This window comes from Coturnix japonica, chromosome Z (genome assembly GCF_001577835.2).
Source record: "Coturnix japonica isolate 7356 chromosome Z, Coturnix japonica 2.1, whole genome shotgun sequence".
NCBI classification, from domain to species: domain Eukaryota; kingdom Metazoa; phylum Chordata; class Aves; order Galliformes; family Phasianidae; genus Coturnix; species Coturnix japonica.
Window position 1 is genome coordinate 44,427,526 of NC_029547.1, and position 19,134 is coordinate 44,446,659.

Here is a 19,134-nt window from a genome sequence, read left to right on the forward strand (position 1 = left end):
TTCTTCCAGTAAAGAGAAAACTGGGACTCAAAACCACCAAGACAGGAGGGAACATAAATAGTGCTTTGACCTGTTTCATCCAAATGATCTGACCACTAGGCTGCCATAACACAACTTCACCAGCAGTTTCTTTTGAAGCTAAGGTTGAGGGCTCACTGCTTCAGATTTCAAGCAGGAGGTATCTGCTGTGAAGTATCTCCCCAGTGAGATGCATACAGCAGTCCACGAACACACATCTTGCCAGCATTTCCTAGTGGGAACCAGCTCTGAACAGGGCTACTTAGAGGAGCACTGACATTTCTGGAAGTGCTTTGCAGGCAGGCCAGCCAAATAACAGCAGTTGCATAAATCTTCTTATCATGTACTGAAAACTGACAGTTGCACAGGGTCATAAGAACCAGGACACTGTCATAAAGCCAACTTACAGATGAGAAACAAACATGCCTTTGAAGTTGTTGGCGAATTAGATTTCTGGTCCTAAAGCACAATTGCTGCAGTTTGCAGGCAGTAACCTTTTGGCTGACCTCCCAGTGTTTGCTCTTCTCCCTAGTAACTGCAGTTTTCTAGGCAAAGAATTTCCAGACATCCAGAATCACTAAACAACATGAAATACCTTTTCAAAGCAAATATTTTCCCCTTACAACTTTCATTGCTGGGAAAAATTATGTTTTCCTAACATCTCATCCACTGAAAGCGAGACTTTTCTGCACCTGCAACGAGCCTGCTATAACTCACTGCAAGTTTTAAGCTGAGCCATTCCACAGACTGCACTTAGAGCAGGGCAGCCTCCAGCCCTTCTGCTATAGTTCAGCAGAGAGTGTGAACTATAAAGTGAGCTATTACAATCCTTCAAAACAAGTGTCTGAAGTGCCTTAAAAGGTTTTAAAAAAGGGGAAAAAAAAAAAAAAAAAGCTTTCTGGTAAATATCACTGTCATCCCTTCAGGATAGAGGACTAGTATTTTTTAAGCAGGTAAACAAAATCATAGCAGGCACATGATGCCTGTTGTCTCCTGTACAGCCACAGAACAGACAACCTTTGTGTCATTTGACTTCCAAGTTCATTTCCAAGTCAAATCTTGTCAAACACATCACAAGAACACCTTTATGCTCATGCCAGCTTTGGACATCCCAAGGACAGACTTTCTTTAGAGATCCCACTGAATTCTGTCCTAACAGCTTCCCCACGCCCTCACAGCGAAAAGAGCACATTACTTCGTTTAGACAATTGCTTGCAAAGAGGAAGAAGTTCAGCACCAAGCCTGCAGCAGGCGCAACTCCTGGGGGCTCTGCTCTAAGCACAGCGACCTGGAGCATGGAGCTTCTCCACAAACAGCATCTGCACATTTCACATGAGGAGGTTGCATCAATCCCCTCTGACAACGAGGAGGATCCTCTGACAAGCGCAGCCTCACACAGCACTAGCAGCATATGTGCATAAAGGCAGCGTGCTGCGGGATGGCCGCTGCTCATCGCAGCCCATGGGTGGTGGAAAACGCCAGCCTCCAGGTGTCACAGCACCGCATAACGCCCCGCTCAAGCTCTGTAGCACACAGCGCCCCGCACACACACAGCGCCCCGCACACACAGCTCCTTTGTGCTCGCAGCCCCGCCCGCCTCCAGCACGGCCTCACGGCGCTCCACACAGCCGCACACAGCCGCGCCCGCCACACACAGCGGGGCCCGATCCCTCCTGACACACTCACCTCCTTATCCACAACCACAGCCCCGCCAGGTCCCGCCGACAGCCGCTAAACTATTAAACTCCCAGCGCGGCTTCCACAGCGCTGCCACCAACCGCCGGCTCCTCACCTGCCCGCGCCCTGCGCTCCATTGAAGGGCCGCCCCGCCTCCCCGAGCGGCCTAACCCCGCCCCCACCCTGCCCGCCGCACTTCCGGGGGCGCCACATAAGTCCTGAGAGAGCGGGGGAGACTGCGGGCGGGCCGCCATTCTGCGCGGACAGGTGCGTACCCGCCGCCTGGCGCTGAGCGCTGCGGGCAGCCCGGCATCCTGCGGGACGCGAGGAGCGGCGGTGAGGGGCTGTAGCGAACAGCGGGGCGGGGGGAGGAAAAACAGCGCGTCGGTGCCGCTTCGCGCATGCGCGGGCATGGCCAGGTGGAGCCGCTAGGCGGATAGCGGCTGCTGGAGGTTCCCGGCGTGCTATGCGTGCTGCCGTTTGACTTCCGGAGAGCGGCGCTGTGCATCATGGGGGATGTAGTTCTAACGAGGGGGGGGTGGTGGCCAAGAAGACCTGTGGTATCGTGGGTTGTATCACAGAATGCATGGCCTGGAGGTCAAGGGAGGTGAGCATTTGATGTTCAGGGGGCTGGAGCACCTCCCCTATGAGGACAGGCTGAGGGAGTTGGGCTTGTTCAGCCTGGAGAAGAGAAGGTTGTGGGGTGACCTCATTGCAGCCTTTCAATACCTGAAGGGAACTTACTCCCAGGAGGGGAGTAAACTCTTCGAAAGGGCTGATAATAGCAGGACTAGGGGAAATGAAAGAGGGAAGATTTTAGGTTGGATGTTAGCGAGGAAGTTCTTCACAGGAGAGTGCGTTTAGGCCCTGGAAACAGGCGCCCAGGGAGGTTTGGATGCCCCGTCCTTGGAGGTGTTAAAGGACCAGGTTGGACGGGCCCTGGGCAACCGATCTAGGTGTATGTTTGGTGGCCCTGCTAGGCAGGGGGGTTGGAACTACATGATCCTTGAGGTCCCTTCCAACCCGGGTCATTCTGTGATTCTGTGATCCTTCTCCTCTGCTCTGCCTGGCTACGTTTGTGCAACAGTGTCCAGTTCTGGGCTCCTGCTTTCCAAAACTTCCAGCAGAGACCAGATGATGAGGGGCCAGGAGCATCTCCCTTCAGAGGGAGGACTGAGAGACTGGGGGCTCTGCAGTCTGGATAAAACTGAGGGAGGATCTTATCAGTACTTATAAATATCTGAGTGTTGAAGTCAAAGGAATGGAGGGCTGGGCTCTTTTCAGTGGTGTACAGGGACAGGACAAGGAGCAACAAAAACAAACCACAGCACAGGAAGTTCCATACAGATACAAGGAAGAACTTTACTGTGAGGGTTCAGAGCCATGGAACCAGCTGCCCAGGGAGGTCATGCAGTCTCCTTCTCTGAAGATATTCAGAATCTGCCTGGATGTTTTGTACAGCCAACTGGAGGAACCCTGCTTTAGGATGAGGTGATGACCAGAGCTTCCTTCCAGCCCCCAACAATCCTGAGATTCTTTGTAAAGGAGGAAAAGAAACAAAAACGTTCCTACAAAACATTCCATTTACAGGATCTCAGAATCCTGTTGCAGTTTGTGTGGGGATGGAAGATGGGCATTAAAAGGTGAAATAGTGAAGTATTAATGGCCATTTTGGCAAAGATGTTTGGCAAAGTTGCTGACCTACTCATTATATAATTAGTTTATTTGCAAAAAGTACTAGCTATGGTATGAACACTGAAAGAGGTACTGAGTAAATTATCTGTGGTAATGGTTTATTCTAAAATAACTGAAACAGTACATGGGGACATAGTAAGCTAAATATGCTGGAAGGAAACTCAGTGCTTTCCTTTCAGGCTGAAACACTTAAATTTGCTGATTCAGGTTTCTACACAATACTCTAAATGCTTGTTGATGCTATGCAAGATACTTAATGTGTTCTTTCTTCATCAGATATTTGCACTCTGCCAAACTTCTATAACAGAAACTGACAATGCAGGAATAAAGTCAGAACTTCTGTTCAGCTGAAGTATAAGCTGCACTGCTTCTCAGATTGATCTTACTGCTGCACAACTTTATTTTTCTAGGACCTATATCCATATGTTAAACAGGGAACTTTGTCTCAAGCAAGATGCGTGTGATGAGCAGAAGCTGCTGAAAGAATAAAGATTGTTCTGGAACATCTTTTCATGCAGCATATGAAAATCTGTGTCAGTCCAAAATGGACCATCATCCCTGTGGTTACATGAGAAATCACACCCAGCCACTTGTCACTTCCAGGCATGCTCTTGTGACTTCAGGTTGGCCTTCAAGAGAAGTCCTAAGTGAAGGCATATTGAATGCATATGCCTATCAGATGGAATATTTTAACTGCTCTTTACTGATAATCTTTTCCTATCAGGTGTGTTAGTTAATTGACTGCATTAACAAAGCGGAAACAATATATTATCATGGTAGCCTCACCTTACTTCCTGCTGTTATCCAGTTTACCAACTCAGCTGCTTTGGCTTGTACTATCAGTTGTAAATTTCCAAGAAAAGGAATGTCAGCCAAGATAGCTAGAATCTGTACTGTCTTCTGGGTTTACTCCTTGCTTTTATGAAGTACTCTCTTTTCTGACAAGAATAGTTGTTTATTTGTGGAAATTCTCTCAATTATGAGAATTTTGCTTTGTTATTGTAATGTTGAAGGATGATGGACTAGGCTGTTTGTGCAAGCGAGATCTCGGTTATGCAAACTCAAATATTCAGTGGGTCAAAGGTCTTGTCACTGGTTGAATGAGAAGTTCCTGACATGCATTTGACTGATAACACAAGCAAGTTACTTACAGAGAATATGATATTCTATAAATAACATACAGCGTTTCACTTTCTCATGGAAACAGTGATTAGAAACAGGTATAATCACAGTGGAGCTCTTTACCTCTTTCCCACCCTTAATATAGTAAAGGCAGGAGAGAATTTAGACGTTGGAAGCTAAATATCCTAGCTTATACATTGTGCTTTCAAATAACATCAGCATGTAATGAGGCAGAGGATTCTGGAGTGGCTAGATACTGTCATTTTTTTTAATGATTATGTGCCACTTAGCGGATCTGGCAGACAACCTGATTATTCCTTTTAGCAGGCTGCATGTTGTCACATTGTCTAGTCTTGTGTCACTGGAAAGATGAGGAAGAAGTTTGGTTTAATGCTGTGGGTAACAGGCATTCATTAAAAAAATACAACGTGGCAGGCTCTAAACCCGATCATGCTCTTGTACAAGTCAATTAGAGCAGGATCAAAGAGCTGTTCCATCTACATATTCATTACTGCAGGAGCAGATCTGAAAAAAAAAAGAAATCGTGAGTCTGTCGGGCTTGCGTGAATATTTCTGCTTGTCATTAATTGGTAATTATTTTTAGGCTATTCATGGTACACCTAAGCTTTTCCTGCACCAGTGACGCATTTTACTAATGACATTTTAGTTTATTAATGTGATCAGAAAAGTCAGCCCATGTCAGAGAATTAATTATTAACTTGCAGACTGTCTCGTCTGGGGCTTCAGAATCCGGTTGTCAAATGAATTAATGAAGAAAATAAATGTGTCAGTCTCTGTCTGGGAAATTGTTTTTTTTTCCCCATTTGTCTGTGTCTTTTTTTTCAGGTCAGGGTGACTGTTTGGACACATCTAGTCCACAGCACGCTTCCATGTGAGAGCCATCCAAACATTTAACAATAACACAACCCATTTTTCTCATTTTTTAATTTCACTTGTCATTCTCTAGCACATGCAAAGGAAGATGCCATTGTTCGGAAATTATAAAGTATATGTTGACAAAACCAATGTTGTGTATGACAAAATGGTGTGTCAAGTGGTGTTTGTGATTGCCCGTGTTGATGGTGGAATGGAACATCTCTCCTCTGAGGGCAGGCTGAGAGAGGTGAGGGCCTTTCAGCCTGGAGAAGAGAAGGCTGCAAAGTGATCTTATAGCAGCCTTTCAGTGTCTAATGGGCAGCTACAGGCAAGAAGGGAATAGACTCTTTAGCGGGGTCTGTGACAGAAGAAAAAGGGGAAATGACTTCAAGCTCGGAGGGGGTAGATTTAGGCTAGATATGAGGAAAAAATCCTTCATGGTGAGGTCATGAGGCAATGGCACAGGTTGCCCAGTGTTGTGGTGGATGCCCAGTCCCTGGAGACTTTCAAGGGGATCAGGCCCTGGGCAACCTGATCTAGTTGTGGTGTCCTGTTCATTGCAGGGGAGTTGGACAAGATGGCCCTCAGAGGTCCCTTCCAACTCTAAGGATTCTATGATAAGATGCAGTGAATGGTATAAAAGGCCCTCAAGTGCACGAAGCTTAACAGCACTTGAAGCAATTTGTGGGATTGAAATACAGCTGCTTTTGGGAGGAAAAGCTCAATTAGATAAGTGAATTTGGTACTTCACTGGGACACCTCTGTCTAAACTAACTTTTATGAGTTAAACCAGCAAAGTTGTGCTGTTTTGACAGTTGCTCCATCTAACAAATGCTGTTCATTTTGAACAGGTTAGCAATGGTCCGTAGTGGAAAAAATGGTGGACTCCACCTGAAACAGATTGCGTACTACAAAAGAACAGGGGAGTACCACCCCACAACATTATCAAGTGAAAGAAGTGGAATCAGAAGAGCAGCCAAAAAATTTATTTTCAAAGGTAAACACGTTCTTTCAAACTAGTCTAAGAAAATGATTTTTTAGGTGAAGGTTTACTGATACAAACTCTGAGAGTGGCATCCTGCTCTGCAGCATACTATGATTTTAACATACATCCTTTGAGAATAAACAGCCTACCTATCCCTTGTTAATATGTAACAGAATGTTTACAGAAACTCAGATTCTTTGCTCAGAAGTTTTATGTATCTGTCTGAAAGCCAAACATCATTTTAGGTACTGGGAAACTTTCTGTTTCTTGCAACCCCACGTTCATAGGACAACAGTAGAAGTCCTGCTCTGTGGCTGCTTACAAGGAAGGATTGGGTTGGTTGGAGCCCTTTGTGTGTGACTGGGCAGAAGGACTTTGCTCTGTCATCTTACAGCCTCCTGACCCACCCTAGCTTTGTCATATCCCTGAGAAGACAACTTGAAGTTGTGAACCTTTGCATCTGCTTTGCGCTCTCAGTCACATCAAATCCACCCAGCCATTGTAGAGAGAAGACAGGAAGGAGTTAAAGCCTCAGATCACAATGTGTGGTTGCTTGGCAAGCACTCAGTACACCTCATGGTACAGCCTGTATCCCTTTCACACCCCCAGCACTAGCTTGTGTTAATGTTGGAGTTCTGTGGGAACAGTTTGCATTCTGACCTGCCCTTTTAACACCTCGTGTCCAGATTGATAAATGTTGGTGAATATTTTCTTAGGAGACAATAACAAAAGTCATTTTTTAAATAAAACAAACCAGAAAAAAAAAAAAAAAGAAATAAAAATAAAAAGGAACACCACCCACATTCTACTTTCAAAGGTAAAATGAAGTTGATTTAATATGTTCTGTACTGAACCATTCCCAGTAGTTCCGTATACTGACCAACTACAGAAGGCAATGTTCTTGCTTGTAACTTGATGGTATTTTTCTCTTTTCAGAAAATAAACTGTTCTATGTTGGAAAAGACAGAAAACAAATGCGCCTTGTAATTGTTTCAGATGAAGAAAAGAAGAAGGTGCTTCAGAAGTGCCATGAAAATGCTGCAGGCACTCATCATGGCATATCAAGGACACTGACTTTAGTGGAATCTAATTACTACTGGACCTCTGTAACAAATGATGTCAAACAGTGGGTATGGTCACATAGCTACAGGATACTTTTTTAAAATGTAATTTTTGTTACAAATGTTTTGAAATGATATGACTTTGTTACAGCAGTCATTGCTTAATGATGAGGTAACACAAGCTTACAATCAAACTTTAAGTAGCCTTTATGCCAAAGTGTAGCGCTGCCTTTTTATTTTTCATCTTGACTGTGAAGCTTGCATACAGCCATATGTTAGTTACTGGTATGGAGCCATAATTTCTTTCTGGGAACCATAGTTTCTTTCAGTATGCTATGCACCTGTGGTCTTTGAGAGGCACTTCTCTGGCAAGCTTTCCTACATATCTTTTTTAGGCTGCAGCATACCATCCTGTGTGTACAACTGGCCAGAATGACTGCTGGCAGATGAGAATGGGCCTCTGCCTTCCAACTAAATGTGTTGGGGAAGCAGTTAAACAAATCACTGCTTTGGTACATTCCTTCTCCTCCTTCACCCAAAGACACATTGAGATAATCCCTAGGTAGAAGCTGATTCTTGAGCAAGCTGTATGTAAATGTCTTTCCTTGTGGCCAAACTGTTGCTGCTATCAGCTTCCTGCATCACCTGAGTACTTTGTGCAACTGTAACATGAACCGAGAATGAATCTTCGCTTTCACTCAGACCTGGAAAATGAGTTCTGTCCTGAAGATAAAGCTGATCTTTGTTGTATGTGGGGGATTTGCTCACTGTCATTGTCTATTTGCTGCAGCATTTGCAACAGAAGCAAAAGGGATATGATTGAATTTTTATTTATTTCAAGCATGGGTGCTTCATGCTTCCTTTAGTGATGATAGTGAATTTGAATTTGATATTATGCACCTGAACTAGCACGGTGCTTTTGGGATGAGGGCAGTTCAGCCCTGAACTGCTCCCCACACCTTCCCCTGGTCTTTGCTATGGTTTGGTTTGGTTTTATTTATTTATTTATTTATTTTATCCTAGGGCTGAAAAATCTAAGGATAACAAATCATAAGAAAGATGATAAAATGAATTTGATGTGACTTGATCTGACCTGATTTACAGAGGAATAGTAGAGATTTATGATATTTCGTTGTTGTTAACCTTCACCATCACTTTTCACTGACAGGATCTTCCCTTGTTTCTTCACTAGGTGTATGCATGTCAGCAGTGCCAAGTAGCAAAGAGTACAACCACCACCACAATCAAACCGTATCCTATCAAAGCAGAAGACCCCTGGACAGCAGTCACTGTAGCCTTAATGGGACCATTTATTGCTACCAAAAGAAGCCACAAGTATGTCATAATCATGATAGATTTGTTCACAAAATGGACTGTCATCTTGCCTCTGCATGATACCTCAGCAGCAGAAATCGCTAAGGCAATCATCAGTGTGTTTTTCCTATATGGACCCCCTCAAAAAATGCCAATTGACCAAGGGAAGGAGCTTGTTCATCAGGTAAGTCTTCACATAGATGATCTGTTTTTTCAAGAAAAATACATTTTTCTCCTTAGTAAATTTGCATTTTAGGCCATTACAAAGCGGGGGGGGGGNTCTTGAATGTTTACTTGTATTTTTTTTTAATTAATAAAGAGATTGAAAAACAGAAAATGACAAATTAATTATTTGCAATTGTAGCAGTATGCAACTTCTTCCAGAGCTGTTTCCTTGGGTAATGAATAAAGCAAAATGACTTCTTAATAGTCATACTGCATATTTTGTTATTTAGTTGGACTGCCACAATATTTTATACACCAACATTCCACAATACTTCATCTATCTAGTATTTCATGTTGCCCAGTGTAGCAGAGAGACCAATGTCAGAATACCCTTAGATCTAACAATCATGGAGAGCTTTGTCCAGATATTCTCAGAAATGATTAAATGATGAGGCTTTGATGTGGAGAAAATAATAAATGGGGCTAGTGGCAGAAATACATTGATTGCTATATCCTAAACCATACTGATTCCTTTAGCTATCACTCCTAGGTCTGGACTGTTATGTAGGAGTAGGTTACTGCAAAAGTAACACCTCATATTTATTTCCAAGGGAATGACAGCAGTACAGTGAGCTGGAAGTCTCTTTGATAGAGCTCTTATTTGGTAGAAAAACTTTTCAACTACAAAACTCTCCTTTTCAACATAGCACAACTATGCATTTTTGCCTCCTAAGAACAAGAACCTACATGCTGTGCTCATCAAAATCTGAGCCAGTAGAAGAGAAACATACCATTTCAGTCTGCTCATATCCACTGTCTGGTCACTGTAAACATTCATTGAGTGTTGATGAATATCAGTGAGTGCCATTTCTTTTTCCTACCTCATGGAATTCAGTGACAATTTGTTTCCATATACACTCATTTCCATGTCAGACATCGTTTTATCAGACTGCCCCTCTGCTGCAGTCTGTAAAACATCAACAAAATATAGTGGAGTATTGGTAAGAAGGCAAAACATCTGCTGCTGTATCACCGACAGCCATTGTGGGACAATGTAGTGAAATAGGAGGCATTACGTTCGGAGCAAAGTTTATATAGAGGAGTTTTGCTCAGTCACCACCTCACCAACAAAATACTCCGATCACTGAGTATGTTTACATTAACAACATGATACAATAAATGGAAATTTTCAATAATCGTCTTATTTTTCTTTCTAAGATAAACAAAGAGCTATTTGCACTATTTGGAATGAAACAAATAGTATTGTCTTATCCTCAAGCCGATGAAGTAATTGAAAGAGCATGCAAGACAGTCAAAGCTTTCCTTAACAAATACTGCACAGATCATCCAAACGATTGGGATGAACATTTGTCTGCTATAGCCTATGCTTTCAATTTGACTAATTTGGTAAGTACAGGTTCTTCATCTTTCGACTGAAGTCCCACAAAATATATACAAAAACTGCATTCTAAATTGGCTTGTGTTATACCTCCCGAATAAACAGGAGACAGATCAAAACACCCCTTATTTCCAGATGTTTAATCGTAACCCGTATGTTGTTGATCCAATGAACACAAGTGTGGAAGGAGAAGATAGTATGTTTGCGAAAATATTTGAAGCAACTAGAGGAGCCAGTCAAGCACTTGAAGAAGAGAAAACCTCGGATGGCCAGGTACATGTGTTATAATTTCAGACTTTCCTAGGAAGGAGACTGATGAGACAAGAAACAGAAGATGGAGAGATTTAAGTTTGAAGTATAACCAACCTTTAGAGCAAGGCATATTTTTCTTTTTTCCTTCAGCTTGCAACCCTCAGGTTTCAGTGTATGTATGCTTATGTGTAAGAAAAAGAGATATGTTTCCAGGAAATTCGTGCTTTGACTTACAGGGCTGCATACTCAAGGAAACTGAAAAACATTTCCTAGGACATAAAGTACATTTCCTCAGAACACTTCAATTCTACACATTATGACATCCAAAGACATTTAATGTTAAACTTCTGCTTTATTAACCAATGTTATGAAAATACTTGATTATTTCTGGATAAAGAAAATGTAATCCATGTAAATGTCTATTGCAGATGGAGAAAACCACTTTGGATGAACAGAAACCTAGAAATAAAGTCAATGTCAAAAGGAAACCAAAGCAATTAAATACCCTTCGACTTAAAGTTGGTCATGAAGTCCTCAGACAAAGAAAAAATTGGTGGAAAGATGGTCGTTTCCAGTCAGAATGGGTTGGTCCTTGTATTATAGATTACATCACAGAAAATGGCTGTGCAATATTAAGAGATGCCACAGGATCCAGATTGAAAAGGCCCATCAAGATGTCTCACCTCAAGCCATACATAAGAGGGTCCAATGAAAAAGGTGTGTGTGTATATTTTTTCTATGTATGTGTATATATTGTTAACTTTTCCTGCCATGTGTGGTTGTTAGGTGAAGTTATTGCAATGAAAGAATATCATTCAGTGACCAGGGTGAATAGAACCAATACTAGCTAGTGGAGAAATCATTGCAGTTGTTATTAATGAGAACAGCATGTGTTAATGGCTTCCAATCTATGTAGAGCACAGAACAAAGTTAATGAATCATGTTTGAATTCTTCTAAAAAATAAAAAAATCCACTGAAATTGCTTCTAATATGTGGTTTGACCCTCTTCATGCTGGCTGATAGAAGTATTCTAGAGGTATAATTAGGCTGAACTGTATTCATAGAGCATCTTCTGACTGTGTACTTGTTTTGATACAGACAGGATCCACTTTTATTTTATGCAGTGGAAATGTTTGTCTGTTTGTTTGTTTGTGCTTACTCTGGTGCAGATGGCACGTGTTTAGACAAAAAGACTGTCCTCTAAAACCTTGAACTACAAAAACTACATCAAAAGCCTGACTTGTGGAGAGATTGTTTTAAACTGCAGTCATGAAGAAGGAAATTCCTAAGCTACTATTTCTCTTGCACATTCTATGTGCCCTTTTACAATGATTCTGTATTAAACAACAGCAGTCATTTATGTTCTGCTGATGTTCTCTGTGGGTCACTTCAGGCATCTGTAGGAAAAGTAATTCCCAGCGTTGGGAAGACTTCTGTCACAGAACTGTTGTGCGAGATTCTTGAAAAGAAAAGTGGAGGGATTTCCACCTCTTCAGCACATGTGGTTGAGCGCTAGTTCTTTAAAGCACATCAATTATTTTGAGACAGCCATGTCTTCCATCACATAAAACTGAGGGTTTACAAAGCTGGAAGTCGTTCTGGATTTTCACAGGAGGAGCTGGTATCAAGGCCATTAGTCAGCCGCTGCTGCAGCTTGTGTCACCAGGACTGCAGTGTCACAGAGCTTCTCTCGGATGCTGCTGTTGCTGTGGGACCATCATTCAGTGGCTTCCAGCTCTTGGCTGAACTGCTGAGCTGAGAGCCAAAGTCACATGCGGGTCCTGTGCAGCTGATGCAGCAGCTTGGGTAAATTGTATCCCAGGCTGGAAAGTGAAGTGCAGCCCTCTTTGTAGGATTAGTCTGACAGGTTCACCAACAAACACTGCAGAAATGGAAAGTAAAGGGAGGTTTTTTCTTTCCTTTCCCAGGGAGTGACTGAAAATTTGTTGTCTGACACAGGATGGGGAAGAGAAGGAGGGAGGAAATCAATGGGTTATGAATATGTATGAATTCTAAAACTATGTTTTTCTATTCATACATATTTACTCTGCAGAGAGGAATAAAGTAGTTTTGCCCAAAATAATAGACAGCCTTTACCAAATGGCCTAATGAAAGTCGGGAAAGGAAGCTTTACTTCATTAGAATAAGGGTAGTAAAACCTGGCAGTGAATTACAGCTTTTCATCCTTATATACAATGTATCTTTTTATAACAAAGAACTGTTCTTTGTTAGCAACTAACTTATTATTTTTCTGGCTCTGATGTAGCAGACTGATAGCTGTCCCTTTACATAACCTTGAGTGGGGACACAGTATTTGCAGCTGTCTATCTGAAATGAATGTGGGAAAGTGCATCTTAGGTGAGGTGTCTGTGATCTGTTAGTGCTGCTAAAGATTTTGCTTACACTTCAGATTTTTCAAGCAGGCTTTCTTCTGTGTATTGCACCGGAAGTGTGGATTTGAGCTTTTTAAGCAGGAAAGACAAAGGATGAAAATTGAGTGCGTATTTCTTACATGATTTTAAAGTTGACTGCAGTTAAGGAAGGGCAAGTAGAAGCAAGGCATTTTTCTAGCCTTTTCTAACACCCTTGCTCTAAAGATAAATCCTGAGTCAGTGCACTGGTATATAGACTTGGCAGAAGCGTAATGAATTAGAAGTCTATGCAAACCTGGGTTGCTTGCTACTGGGCATTTGAATGGCCTGGCAGAGGTTGCAGGGCACCCTGTGTACACATGCATTCATGTGTCTGAAGCAATATATTTTCATGCATGAATGTGGTTTAGTTTAAATACTAAACTCAAGAGTCCATGTAGTTCCAATGCTCAAGTGATTCAAGAATGTACATAGACAGATTGAGGACACATCTGTTGAGAATTATAACTCGTGAATGAGTTTGTAGCCCCTAGAAAACTTCTTTTCCCAGTAGGGTCCTCATCTGAGCAAGAATATAGTGCCTAATGCCATATTCCAGGACAGAAGTATGAATCTCATGCTGATATGCATTTAATTGGGCTGATCAAACTATTTTCATTTTATTTTAACTCCCTTGGAAAAATTAAACACAGTAAATGTATAGAAAAGTTCAGTAGAGCTATACAGTACTAATCAATGCAGATGTCATAAAATTCTATGAAACTGTTTTAATCCCCTTTTATTCCTTCCCCCCCCCCCGAGAAAAAAAAAAAAGAAAAAAAAAAAAACAAACCCCCCCCAAAAAAAAAAACAACACAAAAAAAGGTATTGTGCTGCATTGCAATTTCCCAGCAAGAATTTGTAGATGCCACGTTTCTCTGTATGTTGGTGCACAAAGCAGAAGAATGTGTGTGTCCATTCATTTAAGTTACCAGCTCAGCAAGCAACTATGGCAGTCTTCAAGCTTGTCTATAACACAGCAAAAAAAAAAAACAAACAACACCCAACCCTTTTAAACATGAGCATTACAAGCATTATTTCATGGATGCATGAGATACAACCAGACATTTACTGTTTAGTAAAATTAGGAAAGCCACATAATCAGACTTCTGTCACTTCAGTAATCTAAACCTCACGGTCATCTTCAGTATGGCTTTCAGTGACCTAGAAGGATCTGCATTAATGGGTACTTTCTGTTTTGCAGATGACCACTACTTCTTACAAGGTGCAATAGTTGTTGACCATGACTACATTGGCTTATCTGAGAGATCACATAATACAGGCCAGCAGGACCCTGCTGCTGGAGAGGACATAAATGCTTATGTGAGAGGTGTCACATCTGCTGTGCCAATGCCACCTTCAGCCTGCAAAGACCGAGAATCAGCTGATGGCGGACATCAGTCTGAGCTGACAGAGGATCATTATTGTGTTGAACCAAACAGTGCAAAGCCAGAACAGTGGCCTTCACCTTGCTGGACGCTTCAGACCAAGATGGAAGATACTTAAACAGTCTCATGGCATTTCATTGACAGACAGTATGGAGCATACCTGGCAGGCTGACAAAGTTCAAATAGCTCTAAGTTTCTCAGCCAAATCCACTTTGCTGTATGAATTTAACAACACTGAAGGTATCCAGTTATTAGTTTACATGGGCATTAAAAAGCAATCACTCTGTTAACAAATTGTAGGTGCAACCTGGTAAAAACACATGCTCTACTGTATGTACTTAAAAACAAGTAGATGTCCTGTTAATTTCATTTAATTTAAGCAGGCACGGAGAAGTAAGCATTCAGTGACCAGTACTGTCACAACCTGGTAAAAGCACATGTTCTCATCAAGCCGTTGTAGTTCAGTTTCTATTAGTAAAATGATTATAGGGCCCAGCTCTCAGGATACAACACATTTCACTGTAATGACCTTTTCGTTAGTTCTCATATGACTCATTCCTAACAGGCAGAAGTGTTGTTGGAAGAAGATAATCTGAACAATAGAAATTCTGGCTTCCCTGTAGAAAGGCAAAGAAGCTGATGTCTTCCTGTTTTAAAACTGGTTTTCGTTTTTCATGAGAAGTTGCAAGCTCTGCTTTTTACAGCTTTAAATTTATACTCTAGTCTGCAGCTCAAAGCTGTCACAAAAGAATAAAGCTGCCAAAAGTACAGGTAATGTTTTGCATATGGAACAGTGAGGCCTTCAGCTGCTCCCAGCTCATCAAAACTCTGCTAGGAGAGCAGTTTTAGTTCCTCACGCACGTGAAAATCATAAGAGCAGTCAGCATTCACTTGTTCTTTCTTCACAAACATCTGGTTTTTCTGAGTGATCTATCTTCCCAGAGCTAGCATAGATTGGGAGATTTCTGCTGACAGTACCCAAGGAAAGGTGAAGAGTGGTGTTATTTATTCTCTGAATTCATTGAATAAGTTGTTGCACGCCTGGACTTCCTGCCAAGAAGACTGTATTTCATGGTAAGATTAAAATGTGTCTGTTGCTAAAGTCAGCTGAGCAAAAACTTTCATGTGGAAAACTGATGAGTGCAAGCTGCTGCTTTTATAGGGGAGTGACAGGAAGAGGAAGAATGCTAGCAGGGGGCTGAATTTATAAATGCAGCAGCATCCATTTGGTACTGCAGAAGACTTGCTTTTCCTGCTCTCTGAACACCTGCATTCCTTACCATCTCTGCTGCTGGATATCATGTGGCATTTAATGCAGTTGGCTTTTAGGTTAAAGGGCTAGTTATAATGGTAGTCTTAGACAAAACCTGGAAGAAGAAAGTATTTACTTATTAAGGGCTTTCACTTAGGTGAAAAGACTGATTAGATACCTAACTCATGTAGAAACTCATACCTGTTACATGGCACACCTGTGGCAGCATGGTTCAGAGCTATGTGAAAAAACAGCTGAGCACAGTAACAGTATTCCAGGATCTGATCTTAAAATCCATCTAGAAATGCTTTCTTTTCCCTGCATATGTTTTCCCTGTTGAGACTGTTTCAGGAGGCAGGTGCTAGGCTCACAGGGTATGCTGGCAGAGCTCCGTTTGTTGTTCATGCAGTTCCATGGAGCTCTTTTCTGTGGTGGGTGCATGGGGGAGTTCTGGTGTAACACATGCTGTGTGCTCCTTGTAGCTACACTGGGGAGAAATAAAGTGCTGAACTGACAGTGGAATAGGAAAAACAGTAACCATTTAACAGTCTGTGAAATGATGATCATTCAAGTTTCCTGGTAATAGTGGTCTACTGCATTAACAGGCGAGCATTAGTGCCTCTTAGGTGCCCTGAAATGAAGACTTCTATGCACACAGGAGGTTTATTGAGAAACAGAGAGGGTTTTCAAGGTAATGATTCGAAAAAAACAATCACTGGAAACTGTGCAAAAGAGACCACCAGGAAACCTGAGACGTGGCAAAAAGCACACAGTGCTCTAGGAAACCAGAGGAAGCCTCCACCCTCACCCTGCCTGGGTAAATGGTGCACAGCGCACAGTTGTCAGCATGGTGAGCAGAAACTTGCTCTATAATTGCACAAGTGCCCATCTTCAACCAGGCATGAGGGCCTGTTTTATGGTGGGACAGTAGCAAAAGACTACTGAAGTATTCTTAGAAATTCCGTTTTTTTAATAGAGTTTGTGCCCCCTCGTGGCAAGTTGTGCAGGAAGAAGGAATAAATAGGAGAGCGCAGCATGAAATAATAGCCAGTTTGCTTATACCTCCCAGCATGTTTTTCCTTCTGGTTTGCTTCTGGCACCAATTATCAGCTAGCAATTAGTTAGATGAAAAACACGTCAAGGAAAAAAGAAAAAAAAAAAAAGAAGAAGAAAATCAGTTTGCTGGTGAAAAGCCTCTATATGAACACTCAAAGTGTTTTAGTATTGAATGATAAACCATATCTCATATTTGAATGCTTCCTGAACTCTTGTGTAGCATTTGCTCATTCTGTGCTCCTGTGTTCCAGCTTTAGACAATACTTGACATTTTGAAGTTTTTCCCTCCTTCTCCCAAGAACTGAATGTTCCCTGTTGAAGGACAGCAATGAGTCATGAGCTGCTTTTCACAGCAAGCCGCTGACAAATCTTCTGGAAAGGCCATTTTTGAGAAATAGATGAATTTCCTTTGCTCACTGCAGTGCAACATCCGTATCCATGACCTTTTGTGGCAGACATCATTACTCTAATGACACAGCATCAGAATCTGTTTGCACAGTTGCCTCTTTGATATTTTCAAACCAGGAAATAAATAATAATAGGATATATATTCTTTTTCATTATGGCTCTTAAATGGATGTTTTCAGCTAACTCATTGGGCTAACTAGAGCTGAAACACACAAGCACTGCACTCTCACCAGGGAGCAGAAACTCTGCACAGAGGATGCTGTTTGCATGTGAATCCAACAGAAGTCAGTAATACCAGACAATTAGAAGGTTGAATAAGTAAATGGGAATTATTAGCAGCATTTTCAGGAGATGATGGCTAATATTACTTCTTTTTACACCTAGTAGATAACCTACGGGCCTACTATGGAAATCTTGGTGTGTAGACATTTATGATCATAGAATCACAGAAAGGCTTGGGTTGGGAGGCACCTTTAAGATCATCCAGTTCCAACCCCCTGCTATGGGCAGGGACACCTCCCTCTAGACCAGGCTGTTCACAGCCCCATCCAGCCTGGCCTTCAACACACCCAGGGAAAGGGTATTCGCAGCCCCACTGGGCAATCTGTTCCAGTGTCTCACCACCCTCACAGTAAAGAATTTCTTCCCAATATCTGGTTTTAACCTGCCCTCATCCAGTTAAAAACCATCATCTCCCCTCCTCCTGTCTCTACCTGCCCTTATAAGAAGTCCCTCCCAGCAGGCGTCCTTCAGGTACTGGGAGGTCACTTCAAGGTCTCCCTGGAGCCTTCCCTGAGAGAGCCCCAGCTCTCTCAGCCTGTCATGATGAAGAACAGTGCACAGTAAGCTTTAATTTGGCATGGGAGCCTCTTTGGAAAGAAGTAACAGCAAACCAGGCAGAAACTTTATTTTAAAACCTCTTACTCAGGAACTGCCTGAGAGCTGTGTTCCCCAGCGAGTTCCCCTTTCCTCCCATCTGCTTCTACACAGTCCAATACTGCATTTACAAGTGTTAGCACACAGAAGGCCATGCTCCAGTTGAGGGCACTGCCTGCTGGTTTGTCCTGCTGGAGAAGGTGTTACTGCAGCTTCCAAGAATGGGTCTGGAAGTCCTTCTGTCTGGATACAGCCCTGATGGTGGGGAAGGGGCCTGCAGGAGCCATGCTGCCTTGGTAGCAGAAAATAGGTGGGCTGAGAGCAGACTGTAGGTAGGACGGCATTCCCAGCTGCAGACTGTGCTGCCCCACTGTGGGTTGCCAACGTGATGGCCCTGAAATCATGTGGATAAAGCTTTCCATAATTTACCAGCTGTTATTCAGGTGAGCCTTTTCTGGGTGCTCAGTAGGAATCACCAAGCTTTGATCTGCAGAAGGGGAGTACTCAGAGCTTCAGCTGAGAGCCTTGCATGTATAAAATGATATCCAAGTGGGTTGAAAGGGAATAAATCAGATTACATAGACTCTGCGTTTCAAAGTAGTTGAAATTTTTTGTCAGTTTATGCCTTAAATCTCTCTATGCCTCACTGCTGCCTCCTGTACAAAGTGCATATCACCGTGTCAGTTCCCAGGCATACTGAAAGAAGTGCTCATTACTCTTCACAAAGCTGGCAGGCACAGCAATGGGAGACCCACAGAAATAAGGCCATGGGAAAATGAGGTCTGTATTCTGTGCAGAATTTCAGCGTTATGTGGTAAATAATACATGGTGTTCCTCATCAGAGGAATAAACTTGACACTGTTTGTCCAGTCAGAGGCATCATCCATCACTTCTGCAGATTAAAGACCCAGAAAAAGGAGAGCGGGACCTCATCCTGAAGAAACAGGAAAGGTTTCAGCAAACTTAGTTTGATTACTTGTGCTGTCTGTCTGTCTGTCAGTGTGTGGAGTACCTACTCAGATGCCAGACCCAGCTGGTGCTGCTGGCATGGCCATGGGCTCCATCCGGCCCTGCTCCCAGCACCAACAGACACAGGGGCATTAACAAGGTAAGACAGCTCGTGAAGCTACTATCCAGCAGTTTGTTTTTCCAGGAAGGCCTTTCCTCCTCAAAATACA

At 42.5% G+C, this 19,134-nt stretch overlaps 1 protein-coding gene across 5 annotated transcripts; it reads left to right on the plus strand.

Moving 5' to 3' along the window:
* Window positions 1-1,695: 1,695 nt before the first annotated feature.
* GIN1 (gypsy retrotransposon integrase 1) lies at window positions 1,696-18,539 on the plus strand. Of its 5 annotated transcripts, XM_015849433.2 has the most exons (9): window positions 1,696-1,962; window positions 5,480-5,635; window positions 6,240-6,385; window positions 7,310-7,503; window positions 8,627-8,932; window positions 10,132-10,320; window positions 10,418-10,585; window positions 10,993-11,281; window positions 14,181-18,539. In XM_015849433.2, exons 3-9 carry the CDS (start codon window positions 6,247-6,249, stop codon window positions 14,480-14,482), a joined length of 1,587 nt encoding a protein of 528 aa, XP_015704919.1. In that variant the 5' UTR covers window positions 1,696-1,962; window positions 5,480-5,635; window positions 6,240-6,246; the 3' UTR covers window positions 14,483-18,539. The 5 variants fall into 5 exon arrangements, with proteins under 5 accessions (XP_015704919.1, XP_015704920.1, XP_015704918.1 ...); XM_015849434.2 differs by lacking the exon at window positions 5,480-5,635 and having other exon boundaries at window positions 1,696-2,031; XM_015849432.2 differs by lacking the exon at window positions 5,480-5,635.
* Window positions 18,540-19,134: the final 595 nt, after the last annotated feature.